Source organism: Bactrocera neohumeralis, chromosome 4 (genome assembly GCF_024586455.1).
Source record: "Bactrocera neohumeralis isolate Rockhampton chromosome 4, APGP_CSIRO_Bneo_wtdbg2-racon-allhic-juicebox.fasta_v2, whole genome shotgun sequence".
In the NCBI taxonomy this organism is placed as follows: Eukaryota; Metazoa; Arthropoda; class Insecta; order Diptera; family Tephritidae; genus Bactrocera; species Bactrocera neohumeralis.
Window position 1 is genome coordinate 27791812 of NC_065921.1, and position 16448 is coordinate 27808259.

Here is a 16448-nt window from a genome sequence, read left to right on the forward strand (position 1 = left end):
AATAGCCGATCCAATTATATTTAATTTAAAAAAAAAACTTTATATTTACGAGAAGAAGCATGAAAAAGCAATAAAAGAAAAATCGAGAATATCTGAAATAAAGACGTACATACAAGTTTATGCAGCAAATTGCATTTAGAATGCACACTCAAACTATGCTACCTCAAAAGGAAAACAAGAACTAAAGATTGGAAAAAATAAGTACGTATTTATGTTGTATGGTTATAGTAAATATGAAAATCGACACAATTTAGCTAAGTAATACGCAATTCAAAAACTATGAAGTCGATCATAAAGTAATAAAAAAAATCAAAATTGAAATGCTTATTCTGAGTAAAACGATAAGCACCTGGCACCAAAGGTAAGGTAGTATTTCCTACAGCTGGTGGGGCGGGTATTTGACCAAATACCATCCCGTGCCGACCTCCTAAAGGTCTACCGGGTATGTGACCTATATAATGATACAATGTAGAGATGATACACAACAGAATACAGTGAGCGAGTGTGTGTAAATGTGTTGTGAAATAGAAGTTAGATGGTTGTAATACAAGAAAGAAAATATATGTATATACAGCTAAATTAGATAAAGTGGCCAAAGATGTCTAAATGTTATTATTATTTATACAAATGTATATGAGAAAAATTATTTTTAAACAATTTAACTTGTAACGTTCTTCAAAAACTCGAAATTGCGCCAATTTACAATAATTTTTAGTTGTACACAAGAAAAAACAAGTAAAGGCTGGTTAATTTTGTTAGAAAATGTTAAACAAATGTATAAAATATGTTCTTAATAAAAAGAGAAACAAAAACAAAGAAGACAGACGGAGAGCGGCTCGTGTGAGTGTGTATGTAGTAGTATGTTGTGCACGGTTAGGAAAGCGAAAGAGGAAGTTGCAATTAAATTTTCGTTTGTTCAATTTTTATCTTTAGCTTTTTGTTTTTGTTATTTCTAGGGAAATCGTATGAAATGTTATCAACAAAGAATATCAACACTATGAGATTGCGTGGTGGATGCATAATACATTGGCGTACATACCTTGTTGGGTCAGTTGTACAACAGCTGCTGGTAGTTTTGTGGAGACTGCCACAGGCGTTGCACCTACGGCGGGAATTTTGATTTCAGCACCCTGTGGCAGCACGTCGCCACTTGCATTGGTGGTAGTTGAATTACCACTGACACTCGCGCTACCAGGTGTTGAAGTTGTTGCTGTCGCTGTTGTTGTGGTTGTTGCTGCTGCCGCTGCTGCTACTGTAGCATTAAGCAAATTACTAGCGTTCGATGTGGCAGCTGCTGTTGTGGGCGCACTGCCGCTGCCGCTGCTGTTGCTATTGCTACCACCACTACTATTACTATTACTACTATTTATTTCTGTGGCTATTTGAGATTGCGTACTCTGTGGGGGAAAAGCGCAGTAAACAAAACAAAATTAATCAATGTATGAGCGAGTATACGAATTCGAAGTTGTTGCAGTCAATTTTTTTTTTAATTTACTAGTTATGAATCAGACAAATGCCTCGCAAATGCGAACATCCTTTGAAAGCCAACATTCTCAAAAATAGAGGCCGTTGGCTTGTTCAGTGACATTTTATCATCATTTTGAGCGTATACATATGTAACTAGCTGACAACAACAAATTTTATGCGTTTGCATGAGGGTATGTGTGTATTGTTTATACTAACCGTTTTATTTGTAATTGCGGTCAAATAGTCTTGTGTTTGTTTTTGTGTTTGCAATTGTTGTTGCTGCTGCTGCTGCTGATTGCCGCTGGCAACACCAATTATAGTTGCTATGTTATCAGTTGATTTTTGTTGTTGTTGCTGTTGCTGCTGTTGTGCTAATGCAGCAGCTTTGTCCTCGTTAACTAACTGATCTAGACGATAAGCATTGCTAAAGGTGACGAATTGTGGGGTTGGTGGTTTCTTACGCCACGTTGGGTAGTCCATCATGTTGCCACCGCTTTGTAAATAGAATAATTCGGCGACATTTTCTGTGTGTCTAAACAAATCGTAAAAACAATAAAAAAAAATGATTTTAGTATTTATTTTCCATAAATAAATCGTTTAATTTGTGTACCTTTCTTTAAGACTACGCAAACGGAAATACTTTTGCTCCACAATGCGCTTCTTGAGCGCATTTATATCCTGTGGTGCAGACACTGCCGTATTGCTGTTATCCGGCGTACTCCCACTTGCTGGCAACAACGAAGCAGTCAGGCTACCACCGCCGATACTATTCCCCACTAGTTTCGGACGCTTGGCCAGCGGTGAACCGCTGTACGTATCTTGTTGCGCCGCCTCTCCAATTACACTTGACGTACTTGTTGTGGATATAAAACTATTAATAAGACTACCTGACGTTTCCGTCGTTATAACGCGTTGCGTATTCTGTGCACCAGTTATACTTTCAATTGGATTTTGTGCTAACGAAACAAAATCACTCGCTGTATTTGCTGTTACCGCGATAAGTGATTTTTGCGGCATAGACGTTTGCTGCGCCTGCGCCACTTGTTGTTGAAATTTCTGTTGTAGCGATTTGTTTTGAGAACTTTGTAAATTTGTTGAAGTTATTCTTGTTGTTGTTGTGTTAATTTGTTGTTGCAATTTTGGCAAATGTTGCTGCGTGAACGCTTGCTGAAAGCTGCGAGGTGTAACGGATGTATCAACAAACGTTGTGGCCACTACTTGATGTGCCTCAGGTGTGGCAACGGTTATAGTTGTTGGTGTAATTATACCCGTATAGGTGGTTGTAGCCACCGATGCTGTTGTATTTGTAGACGATAAAACTGATCTATGGTCGGATACAGCAGGAGGGGCTGGGCTAGCCCGTTGATGCCCCCCTCCTGCTGACTCACCTTCATTCATGTTTGATGCATCTGTGAGAAGAAATTCAAAATTTTGTCATTGCTTTGCAGTAAATTTAAGAAAATTTATATCGAAATATATTTTAATTTTAAAAATTCCATTCTGCTATGTATATTGCGAGTTTACAGAGTTTTGTTACAAAATTATATCACTTTCGAATGAGGTACGTAATTTCAAAAGTGTAAAGCTAATTTTGTTTTTCTTTAGCAAGGTTACAAATTGTTTTATCACACAGTAAAATGATAACACAGAGTGCCCTTGCTTATCAAATATGCGGTACATGATCATTATACTTGTATGTATGTATATAAGTTGGTAATATAATTAAAATATTTGATTTAGCAACATTGATTAATTTACAAAATCAATAAATTATATTTGAACTTAAAAATAAAACGATAGGCATGAAACATATTAATCTATTTATAGAAGTATATATCAGAGAAAATAAATAACGATTATTGTTGAGATTTTGAAATAAAAAATTATAATAATAATTAGAATAGAAGATCAAAACACCGATAAATCAAAACACCGACAAATCACAATACCGACAAATCAATAAAAGATGGCGTTGTTCGTTCGAGGCCCTGCGGCCCAATCAGTAGAATACTCTTTATGTGCTTCGATATAAATAAGGGCGGACAAGGTAAAATATTTTTCACATGTCGGCATTTTGGTTTCTTGGTGTTTTGATTTGTTCGTGTTTTGATTTGTCGGTATTTTGATTTGTCTGTGTATTTAAATTTTGTAGGTATTTTGATGTCTCGACATTTTGAACTTCGGTATTTAAAGCGTATCCCCACAAATAAGCATTACTTAAGGATTTTTTTGGCTCATAATAAAACTAAACCACTTCCAAATCAAAATGTTTATTTCAAATGACAAAATCAAACAAAACAAACGAAAACAACGACGAAGCTATAATGCTTTTCGGTACCAGAAGTTTATTTTGCATGCCAGCTACATTGTGCGATTTCGGCTGTTAAATTTGGCCGATTCGACTTTTTCGGAAAAAAGGTCGTATTGAAATTTACAAAAAATAAAATCAAAGTTTTTAACACCAAGGTATAGTTTAATTAGGAAAAAAATTAACTAAATTTAATGAAAAAACATTGAGGATAAATTATGGTAGCTTGACATTAGTACGGTAAAAATTTTTCAAAACATTGAAAAAAATTTTTTTGCTGTTGTGATTACATTAAACCCTTAATAATAATGTAGAAACCTTTCTTTAAAGATGGTAACGGAAAGTTTTTAAAAATAAGATCCGCGCAAGGTGTGGTGCGCTAGAATTGCACAGCTGGCGATCTTTAAACGCGTTTTTCTCGAAACAGTATTTTTTGAACTGGTGCCCACGATTCCATCCAACCTCCTTGGCCGATTTGTCCAATTTTTTTTTTTTGGAATTGTCAGAAAAACTTGGCTTGGAGAAATCGTGGGTACCACTTTTAAAGATGGCGTCTTCCGGTCAACCATATCTCCAAGGGATATCAAGAAAAATTGAGAAAAAAAAATGTTTTCACTGTACTATATTACATGTTGAATAACATATGAAAAACCTGAACACTCATATAAAAATTTGTGTGAAAAAAAATTGTTGAAAAAGGTTGCTTTTACCATACTACCTCCTTAACAAAAGAAGTTTTGTACATTAATTGAATCGAAGGGGGAGGTCAGCAGTTGAATCGCAAATATATTTTCATGATGCTTCAAATGGAAGTGGTAACGTCTTCGATTTTTTCTCTTACAATGAACAACTTTAGATCGCGGAAGAGGACATCGTTTCCAATATAGAAAGAAGCACCCACTATAGTGCGCAGAACTTTATTTTTAAACTCTTGTAAAACTTTTAAATTTGAATTCGTTACACTTCTGTTAAAAATTAGAAAACTAGATGCCAAACATAGTGGGAATTTTTTACAATAAATACTATAATTTAATATATAAAATAGTATATCTTTACAAAACGCCTTTTTTATGACAATAATAAATGCATATTCAAAATGTGTTTAATTTATGTGTCTACGTACTACATACATATATAACATATTAGGATAAATTTAACTGAACTAGATTGTAATTTTTTTACTTAAAGAAGAAAATACTAGCGCACAATTTCTCATTTTCCTTTAACATTTTGTAAGTTTATTGTTCGAAATAAAAAAATTTGTAAAACTTGCACTTTAAACGCATGAGTTTTTAACAGACATTCAAAATTCTTAAAATTATAAACATATCAATAGTAATAAATTTGTTATACTAAAAACAAAAAACAATTGCAATTTGAGATGTTAATTTAAAAAGAAAATTGAACTTTGATCAGAAATAGAATGTTGCATTTTTTCAAAATTATTTATAAATATCAAATAATTTATAAGTAAATTAAAAATGCTTTAATTTCGCAAGAATATAAATTGTTTTATCACACAGTTTAATGATAACACAGAGTGCTCTTGCTCTTTAAAGTGCATGCATGTGTACGTATGTATGTATGTTCCATTATTATAATTCAGCAAATAATAGCGATGTCAACATACGTACATACATATAGCTGCAAATTATCCACACATCGCACAAATAACTCCGCCGGATTAACTTATTGAAAGTATCATACTTGATATAAACCTCCTTTTGTAAGTATATACATATGTATATATTTTGCATTCACTCTTCAAGTTTGCTTTTATTTTTTTTCTAAAATTTTAATCAAAGCGCAGTCTTTTACTTACAGTTGTTTAAAATTTTAAGGATCGTATAAGTTCAGAGAGATCTTTGCTTTTAGTTAAAAAAAAAGATAAGCACATCCTGTCGTAAAAAACTATCCAAAACAAACAATATTTTACCGCCCAACCCTCGACAACTGCTAAATTTAGAAAGAAAAATATAATAAACTTTCCAGTTACCAAGCAAATTTATAATTAGAAAATTAAAACACTTGAACAAATTATCAGAGACAATAATTAACATCGATGTGTAAAAAAACATTAAAAAAAAATTATATATATGTATAAAAAAAAATAAGAAACCATATATAAAATGCATATTTAGACTTACATTTATGTATAAATTATGTACCTAAACTTTTTCAATATAAATTTGAAATACAAGAGGATGTGCTTTGATATTTTTATAAAACAAAATATATTTTGTGTTCAATAATTAATTTTTAATTTAATGGCGAATACAAAAACAAAAAGAACTAAATTATTATAGGCAGATGTTTAGGTTACCTTTTGTAAAATATATTTGTTTTAAATGTTTTTCAATTTAAAGGTTTTTAAATTCAAACAATGGTACATATTCATTTAAAATTTCACTTAAAAAAATTGCTACCAATGTAGCAAATAAAAAACAACAACGACAACACTGTGCTAAGAACGAGTGAGTAACGAAACAACATCGCGCAACTTTGAAACGACTTCCCTGTTTTTATGCGGCGGCCATATTGATATTTCATTTGCCGAATGCCACATTGAGGGTTGTCAACCATATACACTTTTTCGCACTAGTTAATTCTGACGGCAAATCTACCGATTCAATACCTAAGCCCATTAAACAAATATATAGATTTATTTCAAAAATACACAATATTTATTACACAGGCATCATTTTTTTAACTACATGTTTAAACTTCGAATAATTTATATTTAGGTACTGCAAATGCAACACTGCTCTAATCGACTTTTCTCTATCCCGAACAAACGAATGAATAGCACAACGACCATTTCAACTCACCTCAGACAGCTTTTTTCAATCACGAAATTTCTGGTTTTCCTATAGACATCTGCCCAAAATTCAATGACAATTCGAATTTTAAGGCTTCAATTTCAATCGGAACACAAAATTTTTAAATATTTTTACACTATTATCCATAAAAATCACAATTCAAATTCTATGTAAAAATCTATGGAAATTTTCTGCGCTTCACCGGATTTCAGCATAGGCTGTACTCTTCACACGCACAGATTACCGTATGTTCCGTCTCATTCAATTTTTAAATTTTCACATAAACATCAAGCGCACCAATGTGCGTAGCACTTCTGAACGCGTTGAGAACATTACGGAAACTGAAACGGCGAAGTGAAAAATCAGCCAGCGAACCATCCATTTTGCGTTTCGTCCGCTACTTTGTCAGCCATCTTTATGCAGAGTTGCATGAACTAGTATGTGACTATCATTGTCAATAATATTGAAAAATCAAACCGAAATTGAATTGCCGGTTGCGTCGAAATGACACAACTTTGCTCGCAATTTTGTACATTATAATTTAAATTTACACAATAACTTTTAAATTGTAAATTAATTCCAAATCTTTTCTAGCTATTTTAATTACCAATTATTATAAATATAAATAGATATATTACAAAAAAGGTAATTCAATTCTAATTTGAAAAATTGTTTATCGATTTATCGAACGGGTTCTTCATTCAATAGGTTAGCAATTTCAGCTGTTTAGCGCCTAATTTTAGCTTCATTGGCATTCAGTCGCGGAACTTTAAAAATTTGAAAACTATACAGATTCATGTTTTATAATGACCGATTTGGAGCAATTTGATGGACTTGGCTTATCCACTTATCTCATAAGAAAGTTGCAAAAGAAGTGTATTTTAACCAGATATGAATTGCTCATTACAAGTAATGCGGAATTAATGGAAATTACGGGTCTTACGGAAGCCGCCATATTGGAGTTAAAAGAAAAACTTGGGAAAGACTTCCTCCACCTTCAGCAAAGTAATTTGAATAATTGGAAAGCGTATACCAAAATTTACAACACCGGTATAGAAAAGTAAGTGATTAAGTAATGTGAAGAAAAACTTCATTATCTTCACTGTCAGCAGGTTAGACATTATATTGGCTAAAACACCGTTGAAAACCGGCAGTATATGGGAAATATGCGGCAAGTCGGGTGTGGGGAAAACTCAATTGTGTCATACAATTGCTCTCAATTTTGCGGCACAAACTCAAGGCACAGTTTTATACATAGATACAAAATGCGACTTTTCTGGTACGCGCATCATGGAAATGTTACGCTGCCGTCATATACCCAATAATATTTGCGGGCGTATAATGCAAGATATCTTAGTTGAGCGCACAGGCACTGCCGAGGGTTTATGCGACATACTAGAAAAGCTTGATTTGCAATTGAATGCAGGTGCTGATGCTGACGGCGGTAATACAAAATTAGTTATTATCGATGCATTACCGGCTGTGTTTTTTACATATCGCAGCGAATTGGACCATCTTAAAGGTTTGGAAATTTCAACAGACTCTATAAACATAATATAATACTTTACAAATATTATTTAAGGAAAATATTTGCTGGCAAAACTAAACAATTTAGTTTACCAATTATCTAAAGAGCACCATATTGCTTTCGTCTACGTTAATTTGTTAGTCAACATTGAGGAAGAACAACAAATAACTGAACATTTAGGCAAGTAATAATTTATATTGGTAGGAAAGTGAAAATTAATAAGCTTTAAATTATAGATAACGAAGAAATGAGCGAGCCATATGAAATGTCAGCCGCTCCACTAAATTTCGCTGGCTGTGTAGGCATGCGTCCAGCTCTGGGTGAATATTGGAATCGCGCACCCCATTTACGCTTATCGTTGGAAACGCCACTAGACAACACTTCAATAACAAATGAGCGGCTATTGACAGTAATTAGGAGTTGCTACACTGCTGTAGGCACTACGTGCAATCTACATATCGCAAGCGCGGGTGTTTCTTAATTTAAAATGAATTATTATATGGAAGCAGCATGCAAAAGTAAGTTGTCTTTTTGTATAGCAACTCACATGTATGTTTTTCCGAAATCTTTTAAGACTACCCGTCTGCCAGAAATTAATGTTACTATCTTAGAGATTAAGATAAGAACTATCACCATAAAAGCATAATAATTAGTTCGTATCAGTAAACACAACGGTGTATGTAGATTGTGGCTGTGAATTAAACATAAACGTAAAACTGAAAGTAAATCATTTCTAAGGCTTCTTGGGTTACGGTTTCGTACGTCGCACTCTTCGAGGTTTTATGTAGGCTAGTGGGCGATTTGTAATATGCATCCCTAACAAAGAACTGCGGTCCACAGCTACGGCTGTTTACACAAACAAGACTCGACAAATATAAAGATTAGAGGCACAGCATATAGAAACATCTCAAAATAGTTTATTAGTTAAGTATGTTGTTTGAGACGTACTTGTGGCTTGAATTTTATAGTTGCAAAGGTAATGCTCCACATAGAGTACATATTTATATTATCTTGTACATTTAGTGATTTCGTCTAATGCTTGGTGTTTGCTGCACAGTTTTAGTCATTGTATTCTAAACGTTCGCGGCGGCAAGTTATGCGCTTTATAGCAGCACTCTCTTATTTGATTTAGTAACGGTGGAGCAGCAGTAGAGTGTGGAATCAGTGAAAAAAAAAGAAATCTAATTTCTAGATAGCATTTTAAAGTAATAGTGTTTTCAACTTTCAAATATTTTTTTTAAGTGTAAGGCAAAATGTCGAATGCTATACCGCAATCAACGGAAAATGGAAATGGTTTACAATCCCGCGCACCTCTGAAAGTGGCTATTATTGGCGGTGGTTTGGTGAGTGGGCTTTGTGAAATTTTTGTTTTTTGCGAAATGTGATGCAAAATTAAATAATAACAATTTAATATAATAAATCATCTTGGTTTAATGGCTTCTAATTTGTTATCAAGCCTAAAATGAATAAAATAACATAAAGTTAGTAAAAAAAATGCTTGTAATTTTTCAATACACTTCAAGTTTACTAAAAAATTATTTAAAGAATTAAGAATTTATTTTAACCAATTTATAAGTTCCTGAAAGCTTTATTCACAATCAATCTTAAGTGTCCTGCGTACATTTCAAAAACAAACAAGAAATAGAGTGTACAAAAATCAGAAGAATGTAGCAAAAAATCATTTGAATCGGGAAAACTATTCTCAAACCACAGTGACAAGAAACGATTTTCAGGTTATAGTTGAATCAAAGGTAAAAAAATAATCTAACATTTGAATACAGCCGATAATTATTGTTCGTGTGTGCATAAGTACATATCTGTCGAAGATATAATATATATATTTGACTTTCATAAATCAACTAACCATTAAAAAACTCATTTACAGACATATTAAGTACGCAAGTGTTTATAATTGTTTAATAAATTTAAAATAAATGAAATATGCACGTCTATTACATTGTCATAAACCACTATTACTACGAAACAATCTCAATAATTGATCAGAATATATTATTAGACTTATTTAGCACAAGGTTGAGAAAAAAAATCATTTCCATCTCCTGTCAAGCATACAAGTGGTTGGATTATGCGAAATTATAATAAATTATACATACATACTACCAACAAATAGAAGCGTAATTCAGGCATGAAAGAACAATTCATACAAAGTCGGCAAACTTATAAGTGATAAAGTCAAATCGCTGATAAGCGCAGTATGGCATTGACATTGTCAAGCGGCGATGCAGAAACATCATTATCATCGAATTTGCACACGTTTTTTCAAAACTTTTTCTTTCTTTTAATATATGTACATACATATGTATTTTAGCTTTTGATTGATAGCTGATTGGCAGCATGTATACTTTGGAACGTTATTCACTAATTTGAATCTAAGCTATAATAATTTTTAAAGTAAAATATATTATAAAAATATCTTTATCTTGATTTTGATTGGAATAATTTAAATGGCAGCTGTATTGCTCCGAATTAGTGCCAAATTTTGAGAAGAAATTTTGTCAAATAAGAAAGTTTTCTCTACGATGACTCGAGCTTGATCGGTCAGTCTAATGTTTAGGGTGTAAAAAGTATATAAATTTGTTTTGAAACTATTTTTCCCGTTTCAGTATTGTTGTTGTTGTTGTTTAGGGTGTGATGCTAATTTAGAAATTAATGGTCCGTTAAAAATTTTAGAAATCTTCGAAAAAATTTTGGTCTTATTGACGGCCTAAGAATTTGTCTTCGTAAATATTTTATTGTATATTAATTATGTATTCATACCCCATGGACACCACGTTGTACAGTTTATTTTGTGTACATAGTAGACCGTCTATTCATATTAACCACCATCCGATCCCACGATAGTCGCGTCTACGTAACCGGAACGGACCCGAATATTTTTATGCGGTCAAGGCCTGTCAACTCGACTTAACGAGCATTTTCATTTACAGGTCGGCTCATTAGCAGCACTCAGTTTCGCACGACGCGGCCACGAGGTGCATTTATATGAATACCGTGAGGATATACGCACCGCGGAGCTGGTACAAGGCCGTAGCATTAACCTGGCATTGTCGCAACGTGGTCGCAAGGCATTGGCCGAGGTAGGGCTGGAGCAGGAGGTGCTCGCAACAGCGATACCGATGCGTGGACGCATGCTGCACGATATCAAAGGCAATCGCACGGTGGTGCTGTATGATCCCTGCACAAATCAGTGTCTCTACTCGGTGGGGCGAAAGTATTTGAACGAAGTGCTATTGAATGGTTTGTAGAATTTTTGATTTTTTTAATTTAAAATTTTTTCATAATTTATGTTTTTGATAATTTTTTTTTAAATTTCTTTTTAATAATTTTATTTTTTTTTTATAATTAAATTTTTAATAATTCAATTTTATGTTGTTTAAATACATTTTTTTTAATAATTTTCAAATATTTTTTTTTTTACATTTTTTAATATTTTTTTTATATCCCCCACAGCTGGTGAAAAATTTCCTAATATTCAACGCCATTTCGAACATAAGCTGCATTATGTGAATTTGACGCAGGGACGCATGGAATTTAAGCGGTGAGTTGTTTTATTTAAAAAAATATATTATTTTGAAAATATTCATAATTCAGATTCTTTTTGTGCCTTGAAAGCTATATTTTATCACTTTGTCACAATTATGGTAATTTACAGCGCTCCCAACAAAGAAATAGTGGAAGCCAATGCCGACTTGGTTGTAGGCTGTGATGGCGCCTTCAGCACAATGCGTCAGCAAATGGTCAAAACGCCTGGCGTCAATTATTCGCAAGAGTACATCGAACATGGCTATTTAGAGCTTTGCATACCAGCGAAGAACGGCGAGGTATTTACATATTCAAAGCTCTTTGAACCTAATTGATTACTATTTTATACATAAAGTTCCAAATGCCTGAGAATTACTTGCATATCTGGCCACGTGATGCTTTCATGATGATTGCGCTGCCCAATCAAGATAAATCCTTCACAGTTACGCTGTCGATGCCATTCAAGGTGTTCGACACCATACGCACCACCGAAGAATTACTAAGTTTCTTCCACAAATACTATGCCGATGCAGTGCCACTAATCGGCGAGGAGCGGCTGGTTAAGGATTTCTTTAAAATGCCACCACAACATTTGGTCTCCGTGAAGGTTAGCCATAGTGAAAAGTACCTCTCTCTCTCATCTTCGAAGTCTAACCGCACATTTTCTTTTTATGCGCAGTGCCATCCCTACCATTACGGCGCCAAGGCGCTCATTCTCGGCGACGCTGCACACGCTATGGTGCCCTACTACGGACAAGGTTTGAATGCCGGTATGGAAGATTGCACTTTTCTCATGTCGCTCTTCGATCAGCCCCATCTAAGTACCGCCGAAATATTGGAGCAATTCACCGAGCTGCGTTGGCGCGATGCGCATGCCATTTGCGACCTGGCCATGTACAATTACGTTGAGGTGCGTAAAAAATATATAAATTTTACAATTTTATACTCTCTACTTCCCCAATCTCGTACAGATGCGCGATTTGACCAAACGCATTAGCTTCCGCTGCCGCAAATGGCTTGACACGCAGCTATTCCGCTGGTTCCCCAGCGTGTGGGTGCCACTCTACAACAGCGTTTCGTTCACCAGCATGCCGTATAGCAAGTGCATTGCTAATCGCAAATGGCAGGATAAGGTGACAATTGAATTATTTTGTTTATACAACATTTTGAAAATATTTAATCCTTTCCCCTTTGCAGCTGCTGAGTAATGTGTTCATTTCTGCTTCAGTGGCGTTTGTGGCTATAGGCGTTTCAACCTATTTTGGCGTTTTTAAAATCAGTTACTTTTAATTTATGCTGTTCCTAGTTTTAATATAAGAATAACACGCTGCTTCTTAACATACGAAGGTATTAGTTGCTCTGTTTTTATTTTGTCTCATGTAGAGTTTGTAGAAAATAGTGCATGTGTGAGTTGTAGTGTAGTTTGTTGACAGTTATATAACATATTTATACACTTAGCATATAGTGATGCGATCTAAGCAATTTCTACGCAGATTCAAGCGTTTCCTTGAATCGTAATCTATGCGTTTTTTATGTTTGCTTATTCAAACAAAGTCGCTAGCCGGCAGCACATGGGGAAAATACAAAGAAACATTGTTGGCAACATACAAGGCAATCGGCCGGCCGGTCCTTAACTACGCCGCACCAATAAGGTCGCCTGGATGCAGTAAAACGCAGACGAGGAAGCTACAGACTTGTCAGAACACTGCACTCCGGCCTACGACAGGATGCCTCTTGATGTCTCCCATAGAACACCTGCAGAGTGAGGACCGTATGCTACCAGTTAAGGTGCATAATAAACTCCTCTCCAAGCAGTTTCTGCTTTTGCAGAAATTATCGCCGCAGTCAACTGCTTGAACTGAATCCTAGGAGTATGAAGAGGTCCTTGATCAACTACGTCGACAACATAAAACAATACGCTGACCAGACTTCGGACGCTACAAACTTCAGATATGCGTTGACCGCCATTCACGGTGGAGTCATTAACACCTTCAATGTCTCTCTCTCAGTGAATGGTGTGCTTGGAGTCAAAACACCACTCATTGCAGACGAAGAGCTCGAGTTGCCGCGAGAAACGAGTGTGACCCTGGCGCAGCTTCGTTCTGTATACTGCAGCAGGTTGGACACCTACTAATCCAAAATAGATCCTTATATGTATATCAAACATATGTTCAGCGTGCAACGAGTCGTCGCAAGACACTAGCCACCTCTTTGCTTGCCTTGTTAACCCTACTCATCTGACACCCCTCTCCCTATAGTCTGACCCCAACGAAACAGCGCGTTTCCTGAGCCTATCGTTGGATGACATCGATGACAAGGTAATCTAAACCATACAATCTTTACGGATATTGTGTACCCGTTACAACAACAACAACAATATAATCTATACCATCTATAATCTATCTATGTTTAATTCCTACAACAGCCGGTTCTACGTTACCGGAATTAACCCGGATTTTATCCGGCTAAGGGCTGTACTTTCGGAGATCTAACCTCGTTTGGATCGCTGAGTTATAGATTAAGATCATAACCTATATACATTGAAGGACATTTATCAGTTTGTATGGCAGCTATAGTGGTGCGGTATCGCCGGTTCAGAATTTTTTTTTAATAAAAACGTGTTACACGTCACGCATTTGTGGTTATTGCTTGCAGTGCTTCAACTTTTTGTGCGATCAGTTCGCTAATATGCCAGAAAAACGCAATAATATTGCCTACTTTTAGGCTGATCATCGCACCGAAAGCACATGCTCAGCCTAATCGCCTCTACACAACCAACTTAACTCTTACAAATACCTTCACAGTGTGTGTTGGCACACATTTATTTGAAAGATTGAGATTTTAAATTAAAAAAACACAATTATTCCATTTAGCTTAAATAAATATAACAAGTTGCTCACCACACTCAGTGCAATTTCAAACGCTGCTTCACTCAAGTAACTCTCCACTGCTTTTTACTATTAAATTTAAATACTTTGCTCACTACGCACATGTTGCGGCTTCCTCACCTTGTGTCGAAATGACTTTCAGCCGTTTCTGGTGATATGTATGTAGCTCCACTGTCCAATAACCCACCACCACACCACCACGTGGTTTCCAAAATTCTCTAGTTAATTTTTATTTTATTTTTGTTATTTGAGAGTGTGCATATGAGTGAGTGTGTATGTGTGCCACAAATGGTGAGCGCAGAAAACTCAAAAATGCGCTCAATCAGCAAAAAAAGAAAAACAAAAACAAAAAAAAAATATGTCAGAAAGTGTGTGTAAAAAGAAGAAAGTAATATAAAAAATTATCACTTTTGTGGAGCGCAAAAATAACACTGTCACATACATTGGCTCCGCAACTGTCGCCTATTGGAAATTTACCAGAAATGGCTATTTTTGTTGGTGTTTTGTTTTGTTGGCATATTCTTAACAAAACAAAATATGCCGGCCATACATGCCACTAAGCACGAACACTTGACTTATATACAGACATACATGTATGTATGTATGTATATATTAAGTACAGCAAATATTTAATATCTAATAACAGCCTTTAATTTCTTTACTCTAGCATTATACATTGTTAGTTTTGTTGTGAGCGTGCTTTTGAGCATTATTCTACAATATTTTTTATTTCTCTCAGTTGTTGACCTCATATTGTAGTTCCGCTCTCCCGCATTGTTGTTTTCCACTGTCATATTATGACTTGCCATATGATTAGTCAATTTAAAAAATAATCCGTTGATGTATACATTTGAACATTTGTTTAAATATTTTTACATATGTTTTGTTTTTGTTGCTGTTAAACTTGTTTAGACGCAGTTTCGGTATATTTGTACAAAAACAATATTAATACCTTTAAAAATTGTATGAATGCCGGGGATATGTCCGCATTGGTCTAGTGCGTGTATATGTATAAGCAAACATACATACATACATATGTATGTATGTTCCTAGAAGCAAAAATTTAAATATGTGCATATAGTATATATGTAAATATGTATGTACATAGTTTGTCTATATGTTGTTGTATACATACATACATATGTATATTCTCCGCTAAGGTCGTTGTTCTTCGCCCATTATTCGCCGCTGTTGTTATTGCTTATGCTGGAAGTATGTACATACATACAAACATATCTACAAACATATGTTCATACAATATACCTATTTACCTATTTTTCGTTGCTTGTAAACAAAAGTAATTTTTAATAAAATAAATTTAATTTTAAGCAAGCAATCGGAAGTAAAATTATTTACATATGCCCGAGGTTTTTATTGTTTTTACATTTATTGTTATAGTTTGTTTGTAAAGTTAGTTTTTTTGAAAAAGTGCTGTGTACATTTATTAGGCTTATATAAACGTAGTTGTAATGGTACAGAAAAAAGCTAAACGGCAAATGAAAAAAGAAAAAAAACTTCAGAAATAAAGAAATTTCCATACAAGAACTTGATTGTCATCGTTCAGTTTGTATGACAGCTACTTATATGCTATAGTGGTCCGATCTGAAGTATTTTTTCAGATATCATAGCCTTGTTTTAGAAAATATTCCATTCAAAATTTCGTAAAGATATCTTGTCAAATAAAAAAGCTTCCCATAAAAGAATTTGATTGTTATCGTTCAGTTTGTATGACAACTATATGCTATAGTGGTCCGATCTGGAATATTTCTTCAGATAATGATAAATTTGTCTCAGAAAATAATCCATACTAAGCTTCTTAAAAATATGTCGCCAAATAAAAAAGCTTTCCATACAAGAACTTGATTTTGATCGTTCAGTTTGTATGGCAGCTATAC

At 34.5% G+C, this 16448-nt stretch overlaps 3 protein-coding genes and 2 non-coding genes across 7 annotated transcripts in view; 2 read left to right on the forward strand and 3 right to left on the reverse strand.

Moving 5' to 3' along the window:
* Window positions 1-14723, reverse strand: part of LOC126755680 (helicase domino) — a 44388-nt gene extending 29665 nt beyond the window's left edge. For 2 of the 3 annotated variants that reach the window (XM_050468419.1, XM_050468417.1), the window contains exons 1-4: window positions 6604-6932; window positions 2078-2876; window positions 1684-1999; window positions 1040-1397 (exon numbers count right to left, since the gene is read on the reverse strand). In XM_050468419.1, coding sequence (XP_050324376.1) covers window positions 1040-1397; window positions 1684-1999; window positions 2078-2865 — 1462 coding nt within the window. In that variant the 5' untranslated portion in view covers window positions 2866-2876; window positions 6604-6932. Of the gene's footprint in view, window positions 1-1039; window positions 1398-1683; window positions 2000-2077; window positions 2877-6603; window positions 6933-14565 lie in introns of those variants that run through there. The other variant, XM_050468418.1, reaches the window with a different exon arrangement.
* LOC126757698 (small nucleolar RNA Me28S-Am2589) lies at window positions 1499-1605 on the reverse strand. Its single transcript, XR_007666777.1, has one exon. It is a non-coding gene; the product is annotated as a small nucleolar RNA Me28S-Am2589 (small nucleolar RNA).
* On the reverse strand, window positions 2997-3128 carry LOC126757702 (small nucleolar RNA psi18S-841/snoR66). The gene has a single exon (XR_007666780.1). It is a non-coding gene; the product is annotated as a small nucleolar RNA psi18S-841/snoR66 (small nucleolar RNA).
* On the forward strand, window positions 7320-8310 carry LOC126755689 (DNA repair protein RAD51 homolog 4). Its single transcript, XM_050468437.1, has 3 exons — window positions 7320-7654; window positions 7707-8116; window positions 8177-8310. The coding sequence occupies exons 1-3, from the start codon at window positions 7401-7403 to the stop codon at window positions 8308-8310; spliced, it is 798 nt and encodes a 265-aa protein (XP_050324394.1). The 5' UTR covers window positions 7320-7400.
* On the forward strand, window positions 9179-13018 carry LOC126755687 (kynurenine 3-monooxygenase). Its single transcript, XM_050468434.1, has 8 exons — window positions 9179-9465; window positions 11071-11380; window positions 11594-11681; window positions 11796-11964; window positions 12021-12272; window positions 12345-12575; window positions 12637-12798; window positions 12863-13018. The coding sequence occupies exons 1-8, from the start codon at window positions 9376-9378 to the stop codon at window positions 12953-12955; spliced, it is 1395 nt and encodes a 464-aa protein (XP_050324391.1). The 5' UTR covers window positions 9179-9375; the 3' UTR covers window positions 12956-13018.
* Window positions 14724-16448: the final 1725 nt, after the last annotated feature.

Excerpts from the sequence above, each read along its gene's own strand:
- LOC126755687 (XM_050468434.1), top strand. The coding sequence starts at position 9,376 with ATGTCGAATGCTATACCGCAATCAACGGAAAATGGAAATGGTTTACAA. Across the intron at positions 11,381-11,593 it reads GAACGAAGTGCTATTGAATG|CTGGTGAAAAATTTCCTAAT; the intron begins GTTTGTAGAATT and ends TATCCCCCACAG. Across the intron at positions 11,682-11,795 it reads GGACGCATGGAATTTAAGCG|CGCTCCCAACAAAGAAATAG; the intron begins GTGAGTTGTTTT and ends GGTAATTTACAG.
- LOC126755689 (XM_050468437.1), top strand. The coding sequence starts at position 7,401 with ATGACCGATTTGGAGCAATTTGATGGACTTGGCTTATCCACTTATCTC. Across the intron at positions 7,655-7,706 it reads TACAACACCGGTATAGAAAA|GTTAGACATTATATTGGCTA; the intron begins GTAAGTGATTAA and ends CACTGTCAGCAG. Across the intron at positions 8,117-8,176 it reads CGAATTGGACCATCTTAAAG|GAAAATATTTGCTGGCAAAA; the intron begins GTTTGGAAATTT and ends ATATTATTTAAG.